This window comes from Triturus cristatus, chromosome 6, assembly GCF_964204655.1.
Source record: "Triturus cristatus chromosome 6, aTriCri1.1, whole genome shotgun sequence".
Taxonomy (NCBI): Eukaryota; Metazoa; Chordata; class Amphibia; order Caudata; family Salamandridae; genus Triturus; species Triturus cristatus.
Genome location: NC_140589.1, coordinates 13,335,472 through 13,355,397, shown reverse-complemented (window position 1 = coordinate 13,355,397; position 19,926 = coordinate 13,335,472). Strand labels below are relative to the sequence as shown.

At 56.7% G+C, this 19,926-nt stretch overlaps 1 protein-coding gene across 5 annotated transcripts in view; it reads right to left on the bottom strand.

Moving 5' to 3' along the window:
- RRP36 (ribosomal RNA processing 36) overlaps positions 1-19,926 on the bottom strand; it is a 114,384-nt gene that overhangs the window by 19,992 nt on the left and 74,466 nt on the right. For all 5 annotated transcript variants that reach the window (XM_085610124.1, XM_085610127.1, XM_085610125.1 and 2 more), the window contains exon 6: positions 19,536-19,610. In XM_085610124.1, the coding sequence (XP_085466250.1) occupies positions 19,536-19,610 (75 nt within the window). The remainder of the gene's footprint in view (positions 1-19,535; positions 19,611-19,926) is intronic.

The window sequence follows — 19,926 nt, the reverse complement described above, 5'->3', positions numbered from 1 at the left end:
CTAGTCTTACCCACCATGTCAGTATTCCCAGCGAAGGGTGAATTGTGTGTAAGAAAGGTTGGTTCCATACATATGGGCCATAGTAAATGCACTACTATAGTAGAATTCAGTGATCAAGGCAAATCGTCATTTAGAGCTTATCGCCACTCCTACTTTATATGTGGTCAGACTGCATATATGCGTCTACCTCTAGATTGGGATGGTACCTGCTACATTGCATTCCTTTTGCCACCTGTTTTCCTAGCTCCTCCTGATTATTACAGAAATATTCATTTAGTACACAACAGAGAGCGGAGAGATCTCCCAATTGTCGATTACACTGAAACAGCATGGGAAAAATACACAGATTTCAATAAAGGCATCTTTCCTTATATAGGTACTGTTACTAATAGTAAACTGATACGTAGATTAACTAGAACCCTTGAAGCAGTAGTGAATGAAACTATTTCCGCCCTAGGCAATTTAACAGAAGAGCAGTCTGCTATGCGGATTGTTGTGCTTCAAAATCGTCTTGTCCTTGACGTCATCCTGGCTGATAGGGGCGGAGCTTGTAGGGTCATCGGATCAAGCTGCTGCGTATTCATACCAGAAAATTCGCCATCTGTATATAAAGCCATCACTCGCCTTCATAAGATTGTAAACCAGATACATCAGAACCCAGGCACTTGGACTTGGTCCAGTTGGTTTTGGAGTGTGATATCAGCCTGGGGATGGAGAGTTCTATCCTTCCTAGGTATTGGCCTTCTCATACTATTCAGTTGCTGTCTATGTCTACAATGTGGACCAGCGATCTGTGGTCTGTGTGCCACATCGTGCATTCCACATCAAGATTTTCATTCAAGATCCCGGAAGAAGAAAGAAGAACAAATGATGCTATATGAACAGATCAATGGATTAATGAAGATTGATATCTCTTGACGGGCAAGTAGGGGACAAGGAGGGAATGTGGAAATATGGATTTTTCTGGTCAGTTATGTCCCCTATCTTGGACCCCAACGGTTCTATGTGCATGTCACAAGTACATGTATGTTCCCTCCAGTTCCAGTTATGAAGACGCAAATACATGTGCGTCCACCGTCAACATGTCCTCTGTCAGATCCGCCATGAATAGGCCGGATATTCCATTCCTAAATATGAAAGGCCACCGGTTTTATATGGTTCACTTATGCCATTTTACAGTCCAGGCAAGTAGGCCCTGATTCTGTCATCAAACTCTTCTTGCCTTCTGCCTCTGAAAGCTCCAGTCTGAGCCTGCATCTGTGACCATGAACTTTGTCTCATTCTCTGCGCGGCTCACGAAGCCTGACATCAGCCTATTCTCTGCCAAGAACTGTATTTCACCTTCGAATTATCTGCTTCCCCCTCAGCCGATGCATTCCTGCCTAGTAGTTTAAGTAAACATTCTTCCAGTTACCAAGCAAAAGGCCCGGCTTCTCTGTCCTCATGCAAGTAATTCATAGCCCTGTTACCATGGAATATTCCTATCCCCTCGCATTTAGTGTAGACACTTAGACGCTTGTACACGCACGCACAGTCAGTATAGAATAGATTCTGTCCGAGAGTCCTTCTTTCGTGGATAACATAGTTCTTTAAACATAGGATGTTAGATATGATTTGGGATTAGGTTGACTTGACCCCCCAGACTTCTTGTCTCCACATGTAGAGCTAAATGTCAAGTCCCCTTCACCCCCTAGTTACACGTCAATTACACGTCATGTTGCTGAGCGCGCATCTATGCCAAGTATTATCTTATGGATCCACCTATATGTGACATCATAACCAATTACGTTCCTTTTTACTCCTTATTACACCCATTTTTTGGTTACGCAGATAAATCGTCATTTTCCTTATCAATTGTTACGCCTACTGCATTCGCTTCATTGTAATGTATGATCTATAAAAGTCATTTCATGTCAATAATGTATGTACTTCACTTCCTGAACCCCCGTGGTGATGGAACTTGGAGCAACCGATTATAATCGATCACTGGAATAAAGCCCATTCCGAACCTCTAATACCACGGATTCTGCCTCTCATTTTACTGAGCTATTTTATTATGTTTATATATCAAATTAAGTCCCGGTAAAGGAATTTTATTTACCACAGTTCCGGCGACCTTCTCTGCCCTCTGACGGCAGCAACGGGGCCCCGGGCTTCTCCGCGGGCCCCGGTGATCACGGGGACAATCTTTCTCCTTTCCATGGCGGCAATATGCGGGGTGGGCACCCGCTTAGTTACACAGCCTGCAGAGCGCCGCCATTACGCGGGGTGGGCACCCGCTGTCAAGACGAAGTACCCAGGCGCTAGAAACACAGGGTGGGCTCCCGATGTTTCCAGTCAGCAAAAGGACCAGCGATAACGCAGGGTTTTCAAATAAACCAGTTCTCCTCTCCTCCCAGCGCTATGGGAGCCGTGGCTATAGCGCTTCCCAGGCGCTAGGTAGTAGGCAGCTGGGATTACCACACTCACCAGCAGAGCACAGTCCATTCCAGGGTAGCGCCCACCGGATATAGCGCTTTCCTTCCACGGGCAGCTTGTATATAGCGCTCTCTCTCCGCAGGGACTGCAGTCAGGGTCCCACGAGGCGCTTGCTGGTTCCTGCGCCCTGGGTTGAGGGTTTCTTGAGGAAGGGAGGGGGGGGGGGGGGGGGGGGAGTTGAGTTGGTGGCTGAAGGCGGACTAATTAGTCTCTGCCTGTCGTCCCTGGGTTCTCCTCTCGCCGGGCCAGATCAGTGGGTCAGTTCAGGATCCCTCACTCACTTAAAAGGCAGCGCCTAAGCCCTGCCACTTCTAGCTGCATAGTTCCCTGACTAAACCCTACCGCCTAAAACACCTGCGTAGGTTTCTCCAGGTCTGCTTTGCCCAAACTATAGCTTTCCCTCGCCCTGTGGACAGTAGAAGGGGGTAGGTAGGCTCAGGGCCCAGCACACAGGCCCATGTGGCGGTAACCCCTGGCAGCAGGTCCCCTCTCTCTCAGGTCCACCCTCTGACTGAGCACATGGCAGCCCAGCTCCGCCCTTTATACGCCCCTCACCCCACCTTCCAGACAGTGCCAGAAGCTTCTAGAAGCGTCTGGGGAAACTGGGTCTAACTGGCCTAGGGGGAGGGGTAGAGCACCCTGGGTGCCAGGCTTCCCTCCAAAAGCTGGGGTTGCTGGGAAATAACCACTAGACTGTTAACTCAGCTCAGTCTAACGGCGCAACCACACAGCTATGGCATCCATTTTAAGTTACATGTTTAAAATGGGGAAACTCAGTCTGCGTACACCATCACACAGCTTCAATCTTCGCATTTATTTAACATGCGATTTCCCTTAAAAGCGAAAAATTTCTGGGAAAAATGGCCAAGTCCAACACCTACCGATACCAGATTGTGTCTGCTATACATTGTGTTAGCTATTAGTGCAGCATGTTTGTCTGCTTAACTCCTGTGCATGTATGTTTTCTATTCCTTGGACGTGGTCTGCTACCAGTGTGATGTTCCTTGCAATGGCCCATTTCCAGATGGTTTGGCTCAGCTCGGAGACTGGATAAAGATACGCTTCCTCTAGGTATGTTAAGGCAGAACATTGCTTCATATGGTCCGTTAGTATCTGTACTGTCTTGTTCTGCACTTGGCTCTAGAAAAGCTTCATAGCTAGGAAAGTCATTTTCAATTATTCCTGTGTGAACCATAGACCCCTTAATTTTGAGGGTGCCCATGTGTGCTCCTCATTCCATATATGCAACGTCTGCTGTTATGATGGCCTGCGGGAGGGGTGCAACGAGCCATCTCGCTTTTAGCAGCAACCACTAGGCTCCTTCAAATGTTGCATTGGTTTTGACCGTCCCTGCGTAACCAATCCTGGAAGTGCCTCATGTGTAGCTGTGTCTGGAATGAGGTGAAGGCAGGATGATTACATCCAACATTTGAAATGCTGTCCTCGTGGTCATATTGAGAGGTCTAGTAAAGGAGATTACGGCTTGCAATCGGCCCAGAAGGCTTTCTTTGTAACTGGAGAGCCTCCATGGCTTTGGCAATCTAATTTGTCTTTTTCACTGCCTCAAAAAGCTTTGTCTACCCCTGAGCCGAAAAGATGGGTTCCTATGAGGGTTTATCCACAATATTCGCCGGGACCTTTGGTTTGAATCCTGAGATGCGCAGCCACGCATGCTTTCTCAAGTCTATGCCAGCAGGAATCTTCCTACTTGTCCAATCCTGAGATGCACAGCAACGCATGCTTTCTCAGGTCTATGCCAGCAGGAATCTTCCTACTTGTCCAATCCTGAGATGCACAGCAACGCATGCTTTCTCAAGTCTATGCCAGCAGGAATCTTCCTACTTGTCCAATCCTGAGATGCGCAGCCACGCATGCTTTCTCAGGTCTATGCCAGCAGCAATCTTCCTACTTGTCCAATCCGGAGATGCGCAGCCACGCATGCTTTCTCAAGTCTATGCCAGCAGGAATCTTCCTACATGTCCAATCCTGAGATGCGCAGCCACGCATGCTTTCTCAGGTCTATGCCAGCAAGAATCTTCCTACTTGTCCAATCCTGAGATGCGCAGCCACGCATGCTTACTCAGGTCTATGCCAGCAGGAATTTTCCTACTTGTCCAATCCTGAGATGCGCAGCCACGCATGCTTTCTCAAGTCTATGCCAGCAGGAATCTTCCTACATGTCCAATCCTGAGATGCGCAGCCACGCATGCTTTCTCAGGTCTATGCCAGCAGGAATCTTCCTACATGTCCAATCCTGAGATGCGCAGCCACGCATGCTTACTCAGGTCTATGACAGCAGGAATCTTCCTACTTGTCCAATCCTGAGATGCGCAGCCACGCATGCTTACTCAGGTCTATGCCAGCAGGAATTTTCCTACTTGTCCAATCCTGAGATGCGCAGCCACGCATGCTTACTCAGGTCTATGCCAGCAGGAATTTTCCTACTTGTCCAATCCTGAGATGCGCAGCCACGCATGCTTTCTCAGGTCTATGCCAGCAGGAATCTTCCTACTTGTCCAATCCTGAGATGCACAGCAACGCAGGCTTTCTCAGGTCTATGCCAGCAGGAATCTTCCTACTTGTCCAATCCTGAGATGCGCAGCCACGCATGCTTTCTCAGGTCTATGCCAGCAGCAATCTTCCTACTTGTCCAATCCGGAGATGCGCAGCCACGCATGCTTTCTCAAGTCTATGCCAGCAGCAATCTTCCTACTTGTCCAATCCTGAGATGCGCAGCCACGCATGCTTTCTCAGGTCTATGCCAGCAGGAATCTTCCTACTTGTCCAATCCTGAGATGCACAGCAACGCATGCTTTCTCAAGTCTATGCCAGCAGGAATCTTCCTACTTGTCCAATCCTGAGATGCGCAGCCACGCATGCTTTCTCAAGTCTATGCCAGCAGGAATCTTCCTACTTGTCCAATCCTGAGATGCGCAGCCACGCATGCTTTCTCAGGTCTATGCCAGCAGCAATCTTCCTACTTGTCCAATCCGGAGATGCGCAGCCACGCATGCTTTCTCAAGTCTATGCCAGCAGGAATCTTCCTACTTGTCCAATCCTGAGATGCACAGCAACGCAGGCTTTCTCAGGTCTATGCCAGCAGGAATCTTCCTACTTGTCCAATCCTGAGATGCGCAGCCAAGCATGCTTTCTCAGGTCTATGCCAGCAGCAATCTTCTACTTGTCCAATCCTGAGATGCGCAGCCACGCATGCTTTCTCAGGTCTATGCCAGCAGGAATCTTCCTACTTGTCCAATCCTGAGATGCGCAGCCACGCATGCTTTCTCAGGTCTATGCCAGCAGCAATCTTCCTACTTGTCCAATCCGGAGATGCGCAGCCACGCATGCTTTCTCAAGTCTATGCCAGCAGGAATCTTCCTACTTGTCCAATCCTGAGATGCGCAGCCACGCATGCTTTCTCAGGTCTATGCCAGCAGGAATCTTCCTACTTGTCCAATCCTGAGATGCGCAGCCACGCATGCTTTCTCAGGTCTATGCCAGCAGCAATCTTCCTACTTGTCCTCTCCGCAGAGTCCATGGCCAGCCTCAAGCAGGAGTTGACCATGTTCTTGCCGTCTTCAACAGTACTTTTGCCCCTCTTTTGATAATCCTCCAAAAGGGGTGCTATGAGGTCCTCCAGGTACGCCCAGTGCTGGTATACGTACCGATTGAGGAGGTCGTTGATGTTGGCTGTTCTCCGGTGGGTGGCAGCCGCTGCCTCCAATCTTCTGCTCTCTTTGTCCGGAGGAGGCCCGTGGATGCTGGTGACATGTCTCTTTCCTCGCAGTGCTGACAATCAGCGAGTCTGCCTCAACATGAACGTGTGTCTTGTGAAGAGGCACTGTACCACTTATCTATGCGAGTGGCCACTGCCTGGGATTTTGCTGGCTTTGAGACAATGTCTATCCCTTAATGCATTATGCTTGGAAACATTGCAAGGACCTGATCTTTCTTATAAACTGGTCTGTGTTTTCAGGAAAGAACATGTGTCCTCTTTTTCTACCTCCATTTCCATCCCGGAGGAGTCTGCTGACATGTAACCACCCTGAGGTATGTGGAAACGTTGTCCAGAGGGGACGGCCTTGAGGGATACAAGTCTACCTCCTTCTGCGGAGAGTCTGCCTTAACATATTTTCAGTGTCTCTTCCTCGAGTGTGGAACCCTTTTTTTCCCAATCCTAGCGGAATAAAAATAGAATTCACTTCCCTCACCTCCGTGTCCTGGTCTAGCTCTAGTTATGTTACATCTTTCTCCCTGGTCCTGCATCCTGCCTGGGTTTCTCAACCCTCTAGGGGCTTAGGATCCCTAAGTCGAAACACTGTCCCTGAAAGCGTACTTTTTCCTTATCATCTTATCAATCTCAAACTTGAGCGCTCTCCGCCCTCTCGACATTGAGGTTTTCCGGTCTCCAAGGGACTTTTCGTTTGAGAGAGGCATTGCCCCTCTTGGCACTCGCTCATCTTTGGAAGTCAAGGAGTCGCCCTTTAGTAAATCCTTAACGGTTCTCCTCTCATGCCCACTAGGATGGAAAGTCTCTCCTGCTCCTCCGTCTGCCGGATTGTTTACGTCAAGGGCTTGATTGTGTCTGGCTCAGTAGTACGGCTCAAAGACTTGCGTTTCAGCCTCTCAGCAGTAGACTGCATGTCTTCTTGTTCGACAGCGTTTAGGGCTCTCAGGCCTGGGGCACCGTAGGCTTAGGATCTTGTTTTTTAGTGTCCTCACCCTCTGGTGAAATTTCCTCTAGGTCTGAGTCTTGGTGTTCCCTGACCATCTCCTCCATCGACAGCGCACTCCCTCTGTTTTTCCAAATCCGTGAGCCCAGCCAGGTCTGCAAAAGCCCAATGAGCTTGAAGAATCGTATTTCGATAAAGTTGGAAACAAACAGCGAACATGGAAAACAATCCTTTAACTTATGGTCTCCAGAAAGGCAGAACCTGCATTCCAGATGTTGGTCGTTTAGGTCAAACTTCCTGTGGAAGTTCGGGCAAAATTTAAAGACTGTGCTAATTTCGGAGCGGAACCTCAGGGATCCCATGTGGATATTTAACCTTCTCAGACTATGTTAACTCTCTGCCCATCTCCACTTCCAACATCAATTTCAGCCTCTCTTTCGACCGCTTCCTGATTTTCTTGAGGTCCATGACAACTTCAACAAATATTGCGGGAGCTCTTGATGTACCTCTGTACCAAACGGCTGGGAAAATAAGTATCTAAGATGGTGGGCACACACCGGGGCACTTCTGGGGCCAAATATTAGAAGGAGGAAATGCGATAAGTATGTGAATCTAGAAGAGAGTTCAGGCTGCAAAGCAGGGCCCGTCAGTGTTTAGACATTCGCATAAGCAGTTCAAACCAGGGCACATGGTCCCAAGAAGACTCTTTCAAACATGGAGCGATCACCGTTTCTTGTAGCCTCTGAGACAACAGTGAAAATATTACTAATGTCAAACAATGGGATAGAAGAGTGACCTCATCTTACAGAATAGAGGGCTTATGCACGGGAGGACCTGCACTTTAAGCAGCCATTGAGAGGGGTCAGAAAGATGGGCAACTAGGGTGGTTTTACAGATAAGCTTGCCCCGGAGAGGAAAACTGAGGGTTGGCACTGGGGTGAAAGATGGAGGAGTCTTTGCTTGAGGCCATTCGTCTTCTCTGCCAGGAGTACTTATTTTCACCTCTTATAACAGCCCTGGGTTGAACGGGGCATTCACAGCTGTTGTGCTGAGCTGGTTAAGGCCGTGGTTAGCTTTCCACTGGTCAGGGAAAGTCAACATCTTGAGCCGAAAATATTAATACAGCTGTTTGCAGTTCCATCTTCCTAATCTGGCCTGTCTTGTATAGTGCTGGTTGCAGATGTAGTTGAAGTTTAGCAACCCAAAAAAAGTGCATCTTGTTCTTGAGGAAGAGAAGGCGAGGCGTCCACTGGTATCCAGACCAGTGAAAGACTTGGGTGTCCGAAAGGACTACGTGCAGGACATGGCTGCAGGCCCAGGCGGGCTGATGCAAGGATTTGCTACCGAGGATTGTTAATGGAAAGGATGAACTGAACTCAGAAGTAATAAAGCAGACACAAGATCACATGATTCGCTTTACTCTCAGAACTGCACTTTCTGTACTCTAGAACCACCCTCAGAGCCAGAGATGCGCAGACACTTCATGATAGATCCTCTGAAGTGAACACTAAGCACACGATATCGCACACCCGCGCCTGAAGTGAGCAAGCGCTCTGGTAGCAGAAGTCGATTTACAATCCTGTGCCTTCTCCCCAGAGGAACGTTGAAGATGTCCTGATTTAGGCCCAGGATAAAGCACAGGGTCCTTCTTACCAATGCTGCCTTCTGTCCTTGATCTGGCACCACTAGGGGTCTCCTGATCCCGCCAACCACCAAGGACCTTGGCTTGGCGCACAGCTAGGGGTCTACTGGTCCCGCCAACCACTGCAGCCCTTGGTTTGGCTCCGGGCTGGGCCTCCTAGAGGGATAGCTGCCATTAACTCCTGTCGGAGACACAGTGCTATATAGTTTACCTTTGCCAGCTACTACTGATCCCAAACATTTGTCCGGCCCACCTGCTGGATCTCGTTACTGCCAGCTAATGCTGACCTCCAACCTTGCTCTGACACTCAGTTGCCCCAAGCATGGTCTCAAAGAGAAGGGAGCCCCCAGGGGTACCACAAATGATCCCCTCTGTCTTGACAGACAGAGCGACCGGCCTCTTCATGAAGGATGGACCAATCACCTGACCACAAAGGAGTCTTTTGAAGCATGGCGGAGACAGATGGAATCAGCTAACTGTGACAGAATCAGGCAACAAGGGGTCCACTCAACTCTGCCCAAAGCGGATCCCTGTCAAGGACTTTCACGCAGATATTCTCCAAACCCAATAGAAAGGATGGCAAAGGGAACCATGAGCAGGAAGGTTCTCTTGGCGCCACTAGGACTAGCCATAAAGAAGGCAAGATGCTACTTGTGACCACATTGGGAAAAGGATCACTCCCTTGCAAGGAATTCCACCAAAACAGAGTCACTGCTGCCCTGATCGGGAACACCACAACCCCACTGCCCAGATCAGGAACACCACGACCCCACTGCCCAGATCAGGAACACCACGACCCCACTGCCCAGATCAGGAGCACCACGACCCCACTGCACAGATCAGGAACACCACGACCCCACTGCCCAGATCAGGAGCACCACGACCCCACTGCCCAGATCAGGAGCACCAGAACCCCACTGCCCAGATCGGGAGCACCACAACCCCACTGCCCAGATCAGGAGCACCACTACCCCACTGCCCGGATCAGGAGCACCACTACCCCACTGCCCAGATCAGGAGCACCAGAACCCCACTGCCCAGATCGGGAGCACCACAACCCCACTGCCCGGATCAGGAGCACCACAACCCCACTGCGCAGATCAGGAGCACCACAACCCCACTGCGCAGATCAGGAGCACCACTACCCCACTGCGCAGATCAGGAGCACCACTACCCCACTGCGCAGATCAGGAGCACCACTACCCCACTGCCCGGATCAGGAGCACCACTACCCCACTGCCCGGATCAGGAGCACCACTACCCCACTGCCCGGATCAGGAGCACCACTACCCCAATGCCCAGATCAGGAGCACCACAACCCCACTGCCCAGATCGGGAGCACCACAACCCCACTGCGCAGATCGGGAGCCCCACAACCCCACTGCGCAGATCGGGAGCACCACAACCCCACTGCCCGGATCGGGAGCACCAGAACCCCACTGCCCGGATCGGGAGCACCAGAACCCCACTGCCCGGATCGGGAGCACCAGAACCCCACTGCCCGGATCGGGAGCACCAGAACCCCACTGCCCAGATCGGGAGCACCAGAACCCCACTGCCCAGATCGGGAGCACCACAACCCCACTGCGCAGATCGGGAGCACCACAACCCCACTGCGCAGATCGGGAGCACCACAACCCCACTGCGCAGATCAGGAGCACCACAACCCCACTGCCCTGATCAGGAGCACCACAACCCCACTGCCCTGATCAGGAGCACCACAACCCCACTGCCCGGATCAAGAGCACCACAACCCCACTGCGCAGATCAGGAGCACCACAACCCCACTGCCCGGATCAGGAGCACCACAACCCAACTGCCCGGATCAGGAGCACCACAACCCAACTGCCCAGATCAGGAGCACCACAACCCAACTGCCCGGATCAGGAGCACCAGAACCCCACTGCCCGGATCAGGAGCACCACAACCCCACTGCGCAGATCGGGAGCACCACAACCCCACTGCGCAGATCGGGAGCACCAGAACCCCACTGCCCAGATAAGGAGCACCACAACCCCACTGCCCAGATCGGGAGCACCACAACCCCACTGCCCAGATCGGGAGCACCACAACCCCACTGCGCAGATCGGGAGCACCACAACCCCACTGCGCAGATCGGGAGCACCACAACCCCACTGCGCAGATCGGGAGCACCACAACCCCACTGCGCAGATCGGGAGCACCACAACCCCACTGCGCAGATCAGGAGCACCACAACCCAACTGCCCAGATCAGGAGCACCACAACCCAACTGCCCAGATCGGGAGCACCACAACCCCACTGCGCAGATCGGGAGCACCACAACCCCACTGCCCGGATCGGGAGCACCACAACCCCACTGCCCGGATCGGGAGCACCACAACCCCACTGCCCAGATCAGGAGCACCACAACCCCACTGCCCGGATCGGGAGCACCACAACCCCACTGCCCGGATCGGGAGCACCACAACCCCACTGCCCGGATCGGGAGCAACACAACCCCACTGCGCAGATCGGAAGCACCACAACCCCACTGCCCGGATCGGGAGCACCACAACCCCACCGCCCGGATCGGGAGCACCACAACCCCACTGCCCGGATCGGGAGCACCACAACCCCACTGCCCAGATCGGGAGCACCACAACCCCACTGCCCAGATCGGGAGCACCACAACCCCACTGCGCAGATCGGGAGCACCACAACCCCACTGCTCAGATCAGGAGCACCACAACCCCACTGCCCTGATCAGGAGCACCACAACCCCACTGCCCTGATCAGGAGCACCACAACCCCACTGCCCGCATCAGGAGCACCACAACCCCACTGCTCAGATCAGGAGCACCACAACCCCACTGCCCTGATCAGGAGCACCACAACCCCACTGCCCTGATCAGGAGCACCACAACCCCACTGCCCGCATCAGGAGCACCACAACCCCACTGCCCGGATCGGGAGCACCAGATCAGGAGCACCACAACCCCACTGCCCAGATCGGGAGCACCACAACCCCACTGCCCGGATCGGGAGCACCACAACCCCACTGCCCGGATCGGGAGCACCACAACCCCACTTCCCAGATCAGGAGCACCACAACCCCACTGCCCAGATCGGGAGCACCACAACCCCACTGCCCAGATCGGGAGCACCACAACCCCACTGCGCAGATCGGGAGCACCACAACCCCACTGCCCAGATCGGGAGCACCACAACCCCACTGCGCAGATCGGGAGCACTACAACCCCACTGCGCAGATCGGGAGCATCACAACCCCACTGCGCAGATCGGGAGCATCACAACCCCACTGCGCACATCGGGAGCACCACAACCCCACTGCCCAGATCGGGAGCACCACAACCCCACTGCCCGGATCGGGAGCACCACAACCCCACTGCCCGGATCGGGAGCACCACAACCCCACTGCCCGGATCGGGAGCACCACAACCCCACTGCCCGGATCGTGAGCACCACAACCCCACTGCCCGGATCGTGAGCACCACAACCCCACTGCCCGGATCGGGAGCACCAAAACCCCACTGCCCAGATCGGGAGCACCACAACCCCACTGCGCAGATCAGGAGCACCACAGCCCCACTGCGCAGATCAGGAGCACCACAACCCCACTGCCCAGATCAGGAGCACCACAACCCCACTGCGCAGATCAGGAGCACCACAACCCCACTGCGCAGATCAGGAGCACCACAACCCCACTGCGCAGATCAGGAGCACCACAACCCCACTGCGCAGATCAGGAGCACCACAACCCCACTGCCCGGATCGGGAGCACCACAACCCCACTGCCCAGATCGGGAGCACCACAACCCCACTGCCCAGATCGGGAGCACCACAACCCCACTGCCCAGATCGGGAGTACCACAACCCCACTGATCAGGAGCACCACAACCCCACTGCGCAGATCGGGAGCACCACAATTCCACTGCCCAGATCGGGAGCACCACAACCCCACTGCCCGGATCGGGAGCACCACAACCCCACTGCGCAGATCGGGAGCACCACAACCCCACTGCCCGGATCAGGAGCACCACAACCCCACTGCCCGGATCAGGAGCACCACAACCCCACTGCCCGGATCAGGAGCACCACAACCCCACAGCCCGGATCAGGAGCACCACAACCCCACAGCGCAGATCAGGAGCACCACAACCCCACTGCCCGGATCGGGAGCACCACAACCCCACTGCCCGGATCGGGAGCACCACAACCTCACTGCCCGGATCGGGAGCACCACAACCTCACTGCCCGGATCGGGAGCACCACAACCCCACTGCGCAGATCGGGAGCACCACAACCCCACTGCGCAGATCGGGAGCACCACAACCCCACTGCGCAAATCGGGAGCACCACAACCCCACTGCGCAGATCGGGAGCACCACAACCCCACTGCGCAGATCAGGAGCTCCAGAACCCCACTGCCCTGATCAGGAGCACCACAACCCCACTGCCCTGATCAGGAGCACCACAACCCCACTGCCCGGATCAGGAGCACCACAACCCCACTGCCCGGATCAGGAGCACCACAACCCCACTGCCCGGATCAGGAGCACCACAACCCCACTGCCCAGATTGGGAGCACCACAACCCCACTGCCTAGATCGGGAGCACCACAACCCCACTGCCCAGATCGGGAGCACCAGAACCCCACTGCCCAGATCGGGAGCACCAGAACCCCACTGCGCAGATCGGGAGCACCACAACCCCACTGCCCAGATCGGGAGCACCACAACCCCACTGCGCAGATCGGGAGCACCAGAACCCCACTGCCCAGATCGGGAGCACCACAACCCCACTGCGCAGATCAGGAGCACCACAACCCCACTGCGCAGATCAGGAGCACCACAACCCCACTGCCCAGATCAGGAGCACCACAACCCCACTGCCCAGATCAGGAGCACCACAACCCCACTGCCCAGATCAGGAGCACCACAACCCCACTGCGCAGATCGGGAGCACCAGAACCCCACTGCGCAGATCGGGAGCACCAGAACCCCACTGCGCAGATCGGGAGCACCACAACCCCACTGCCCTGATCAGGAGCACCACAACCCCACTGCCCAGATCAGGAGCACCACAACCCCACTGCCCAGATCGGGAGCAGCAGAACCCCACTGCCCGGAGCGGGAGCACCACAACCCCACTGCCCTGATCAGGAGCACCACAACCCCACTGCCCAGATCGGGAGCACCACAACCCCACTGCCCAGATCGGGAGCACCAGAACCCCACTGCCCGGATCGTGAGCACCACAACCCCACTGCCCGGATCGGGAGCACCACAACCCCACTGCCCAGATCGGGAGCACCACAACCCCACTGCCCAGATCGGGAGCACCACAACCCCACTGCGCAGATCGGGAGCACCACAGCCCCACTGCGCAGATCAGGAGCACCACAGCCCCACTGCGCAGATCAGGAGCACCACAGCCCCACTGCGCAGATCAGGAGCACCACAACCCCACTGCCCAGATCAGGAGCACCACAACCCCACTGCGCAGATCAGTAGCACCACAACCCCACTGCACAGATCAGGAGCACCACAACCCCACTGCCCGGATCGGGAGCACCACAACCCCACTGCCCAGATCGGGAGCACCACAACCCCACTGCCCAGATCGGGAGCACCACAACCCCACTGCCCAGATCGGGAGCACCACAACCCCACTGATCAGGAGCACCACAACTCCACTGCGCAGATCGGGAGCACCACAATTCCACTGCCCAGATCGGGAGCACCACAATTCCACTGCCCAGATCGGGAGCACCACAACCCCACTGCCCGGATCGGGAGCACCACAACCCCACTGCGCAGATCGGGAGCACCACAACCCCACTGCGCAGATCAGGAGCACCACAACCCCACTGCCCGGATCAGGAGCACCACAACCCCACTGCCCGGATCAGGAGCACCACAACCCCACTGCCCGGATCGGGAGCACCACAACCTCACTGCCCGGATCGGGAGCACCACAACCTCACTGCCCGGATCGGGAGCACCACAACCCCACTGCGCAGATCGGGAGCACCACAACCCCACTGCGCAGATCGGGAGCACCACAACCCCACTGCGCAAATCGGGAGCACCACAACCCCACTGCGCAGATCGGGAGCACCACAACCCCACTGCGCAGATCGGGAGCTCCAGAACCCCACTGCCCTGATCGGGAGCACCACAACCCCACTGCCCTGATCAGGAGCACCACAACCCCACTGCCCTGATCAGGAGCACCACAACCCCACTGCCCGGATCGGGAGCACCACAACCCCACTACGCAGATCGGGAGCACCACAACCCCACTGCCCAGATCGGGAGCACCACAACCCCACTGCGCAGATCGGGAGCACCACAACCCCACTGCCCAGATCGGGAGCACCACAACCCCACTGCGCAGATCGGGAGCACCACAACCCCACTGCGCAGATCGGGAGCACCACAACCCCACTGCCCAGATCGGGAGCACCACAACCCCACTGCCCAGATCGGGAGCACCACAACCCCACTGCCCAGATCGGGAGCACCACAACCCCACTGCGCAGATCGGGAGCACCAGAACCCCACTGCCCTGATCAGGAGCACCAGAACCCCACTGCCCAGATCGGGAGCACCACAACCCCACTGCGCAGATCGGGAGCACCACAACCCCACTGCCCGGATCAGGAGCACCACAACCCCACTGCGCAGATCAGGAGCACCACAACCCCACCACAACCCCACTGCCCGGATCAGGAGCACCACAACCCCACTGCCCAGATCAGGAGCACCACAACCCCACTGCGCAGATCGGGAGCACCACAACCCCACTGCGCAGATCGGGAGCACCACAACCCCACTGCGCAGATCAGGAGCTCCAGAACCCCACTGCCCTGATCAGGAGCACCACAACCCCACTGCCCTGATCGGGAGCACCACAACCCCACTGCCCTGATCAGGAGCACCACAACCCCACTGCCCTGATCAGGAGCACCACAACCCCACTGCCCGGATCGGGAGCACCACAACCCCACTACGCAGATCGGGAGCACCACAACCCCACTGCCCAGATCGGGAGCACCACAACCCCACTGCGCAGATCGGGAGCACCACAACCCCACTGCCCAGATCGGGAGCACCACAACTCCACTGCGCAGATCGGGAGCACCACAACCCCACTGCGCAGATCGGGAGCACCACAACCCCACTGCCCAGATCGGGAGCACCACAACCCCACTGCCCAGATCGGGAGCACCACAACCCCACTGCCCAGATCGGGAGCACCACAACCCCACTGCGCAGATCGGGAGCACCAGAACCCCACTGCCCTGATCAGGAGCACCAGAACCCCACTGCCCAGATCGGGAGCACCACAACCCCACTGCGCAGATCGGGAGCACCACAACCCCACTGCCCGGATCAGGAGCACCACAACCCCACTGCGCAGATCAGGAGCACCACAACCCCACCACAACCCCACTGCCCGGATCAGGAGCACCACAACCCCACTGCCCAGATCAGGAGCACCACAACCCCACTGCGCAGATCGGGAGCACCACAACCCCACTGCGCAGATCAGGAGCACCAGAACCCCACTGCGCAGATCGGGAGCACCAGAACCCCACTGCCCTGATCGGGAGCACCACAACCCCACTGCCCTGATCAGGAGCACCACAACCCCACTGCCCAGATCAGGAGCACCACAACCCCACTGCCCAGATCGGGAGCACCAGAACCCCACTGCCCGGAGCGGGAGCACCACAACCCCACTGCCCTGATCGGGAGCACCACAACCCCACTGCCCAGATCGGGAGCACCAAAACCCCACTGCCCAGATCGGGAGCACCAGAACCCCACTGCCCGGATCGGGAGCACCACAACCCCACTGCGCAGATCGGGAGCACCACAACCCCACTGCGCAGATCGGGAGCACCACAACCCCACTGCGCAGATCGGGAGCACCACAACCCCACTGCCCTGATCGGGAGCACCACAACCCCACTGCCCTGATCGGGAGCACCACAACCCCACTGCCCGGATCGGGAGCACCACAACCCCACTGCCCAGATCGGGAGCACCACAACCCCACTGCGCAGATCAGGAGCACCACAACCCCACTGCGCAGATCAGGAGCACCACAACCCCACTGCCCTGATCAGGAGCACCACAACCCCACTGCCCTGATCAGGAGCACCACAACCCCACTGCCCTGATCAGGAGCACCACAACCCCACTGCCCTGATCGGGAGCACCAGAACCCCACTGCCCATATCGGGAGCACCACAACCCCACTGCGCAGATCGGGAGCACCACAACCCCACTGCGTAGATCGGGAGCACCACAACCCCACTGCGCAGATCAGGGGCACCACAACCCCACTGCGCAGATCGGGAGCACCACAACCCCACTGCGCAGATCGGGAGCACCACAACCCCACTGCGCAGATCGGGAGCACCACAACCCCACTGCGCAGATCGGGAGCACCAGAACCCCACTGCGCAGATCGGGAGCACCAGAACCCCACTGCCCTGATCGGGAGCACCACAACCCCACTGCCCTGATCGGGAGCACCACAACCCCACTGCCCTGATCGGGAGCACCACAACCCCACTGCCCAGATCGGGAGCACCACAACCCCACTGCGCAGATCGGGAGCACCACAACCCCACTGCGCAGATCGGGAGCACCACAACCCCACTGCCCTGATCGGGAGCACCACAACCCCACTGCCCTGATCGGGAGCACCACAACCCCACTGCCCTGATCAGGAGCACCACAACCCCACTGCCCTGATCAGGAGCACCACAACCCCACTGCCCGGATCGGGAGCACCACAACCCCACTGCCCGGATCGGGAGCACCACAACTCCACTGCGCAGATCGGGAGCACCACAACCCCACTGCCCGGATCAGGAGCACCACAACCCCACTGCCCAGATCAGGAGCACCACAACCCCACTGCCCAGATCAGGAGCACCACAACCCCACTGCCCGGATCGGGAGCACCACAACCCCACTGCGCAGATCGGGAGCACCACAACCCCACTGCGCAGATCGGGAGCACCACAACCCCACTGCGCAGATCGGGAGCACCACAACCCCACTGCGCAGATCGGGAGCACCACAACCCCACTGCGCAGATCGGGAGCACCACAACCCCACTGCGCAGATCGGGAGCACCAGAACCCCACTGCCCAGATCGGGAGCACCAGAACCCCACTGCCCAGATCGGGAGCACCAGAACCCCACTGCGCAGATCAGGAGCACCACAACCCCACTGCCCTGATCGGGAGCACCACAACCCCACTGCCCTGATCAGGAGCACCACAACCCCACTGCCCTGATCAGGAGCACCACAACCCCACTGCCCGGATCGGGAGCACCACAACCCCACTGCCCGGATCGGGAGCACCACAACTCCACTGCGCAGATCGGGAGCACCACAACCCCACTGCCCGGATCAGGAGCACCACAACCCCACTGCCCAGATCAGGAGCACCACAACCCCACTGCCCGGATCAGGAGCACCACAACCCCACTGCCCAGATCGGGAGCACCACAACCCCACTGCCCTGATCGGGAGCACCACAACCCCACTGCCCAGATCGGGAGCACCACAACCCCACTGCCCAGATCGGGAGCACCACAACCCCACTGCCCAGATCGGGAGCACCACACCCCAATGCCCAGATCAGGAGCACCAGATCAGGAGCACCACAACCCCACTGCCCAGATCGGGAGCACCTCAACCCCACTGTGCAGATCGGGAGCACCACAACCCCACTGCCCGGATCAGGAGCACCACAACCCCACTGCCCGGATCAGGAGCACCACAACCCCACTGCCCAGATCAGGAGCACCACAACCCCACTGCCCAGATCAGGAGCACCACAACCCCACTGCCCAGATCAGGAGCACCACAACCCCACTGCCCGGATCAGGAGCACCACAACCCCACTGCCTGGATCGGGAGCACCACAACCCCACTGCGCAGATCGGGAGCACCACAACCCCACTGCGCAGATCGGGAGCACCACAACCCCACTGCGCAGATCGGGAGCACCACAACCCCAGTGCCTGGATCAGGAGCACCACAACCCCACTGCCCTGATCAGGAGCACCAGAACCCCACTGCCCTGATCAGGAGCACCACTACCCCACTGCCCAGATCAGGAGCACCACTACCCCACTGCCCAGATCGGGAGCACCACAACCCCACTGCGCAGATCGGGAGCACCACAACCCCACTGCGCAGATCGGGAGCACCACAACCCCACTGCCTGGATCAGGAGCACCACAACCCCAATGCGCAGATCGGGAGCACCAGAACCCCACTGCGCAGATCGGGAGCACCACAACCCCACTGCCTGGATCAGGAGCACCACAACCCCACTGCGCAGATCGGGAGCACCACAACCCCACTGCCCGGATCAGGAACACCACAACCCCACTGCCCAGATCAGGAGCACCACAACCCCACTGCCCAGATCAGGAGCACCACAACCCCACTGCACGGATCAGGAACACCACAACCCCACTGCACGGATCAGGAACACCACAACCCCACTGCGCAGATCGGGAGCACCACAACCCCACTGCCCTGATCAGGAGCACCACTGCCCCACTGCGCAGATCGGGAGCACCACAACCCCACTGCCCAGATCGAGAGCACCACAACCCCACTGCGCAGATCAGGAGCACCACAACCCCACTGCCTCCTGAGACAGAAGGAGTTCAAAGAGAGTCAAACATCTGAAGGTGTTAACACAAGCACGCGCTCACCAGCCTCTTCAGGAGCTGCTGCAGCTTCTGCTTCTGTTCAGGGTCCTTCAACTTCTTCAGCCTCTTCTCGATTTCCTGGAGGAAAAGAAGGTGCAGACATTACACAATGGGATCCAGAACAATTAATCAGGCATTTTAAACATCCCACAAGAATCCAGATCCCCAGATAAAAGGTTTCCATCGAGGGCAATTTCCTCATTCTATAATCTTACTCAAAACAAAAGCAAAGATTGAAAGTGAGAGTCGCCCTGATCAGAGCCTTCGAGAAACAAATAAAACAGATATTCAGGCTTGATGTAACCACCTGCCGACACCACCTGCCGACACCACCTGCCGACACCACCTGCCGACACGCTCAATATAATGTAAGGTTCAGGGAAGGGGGGAAATC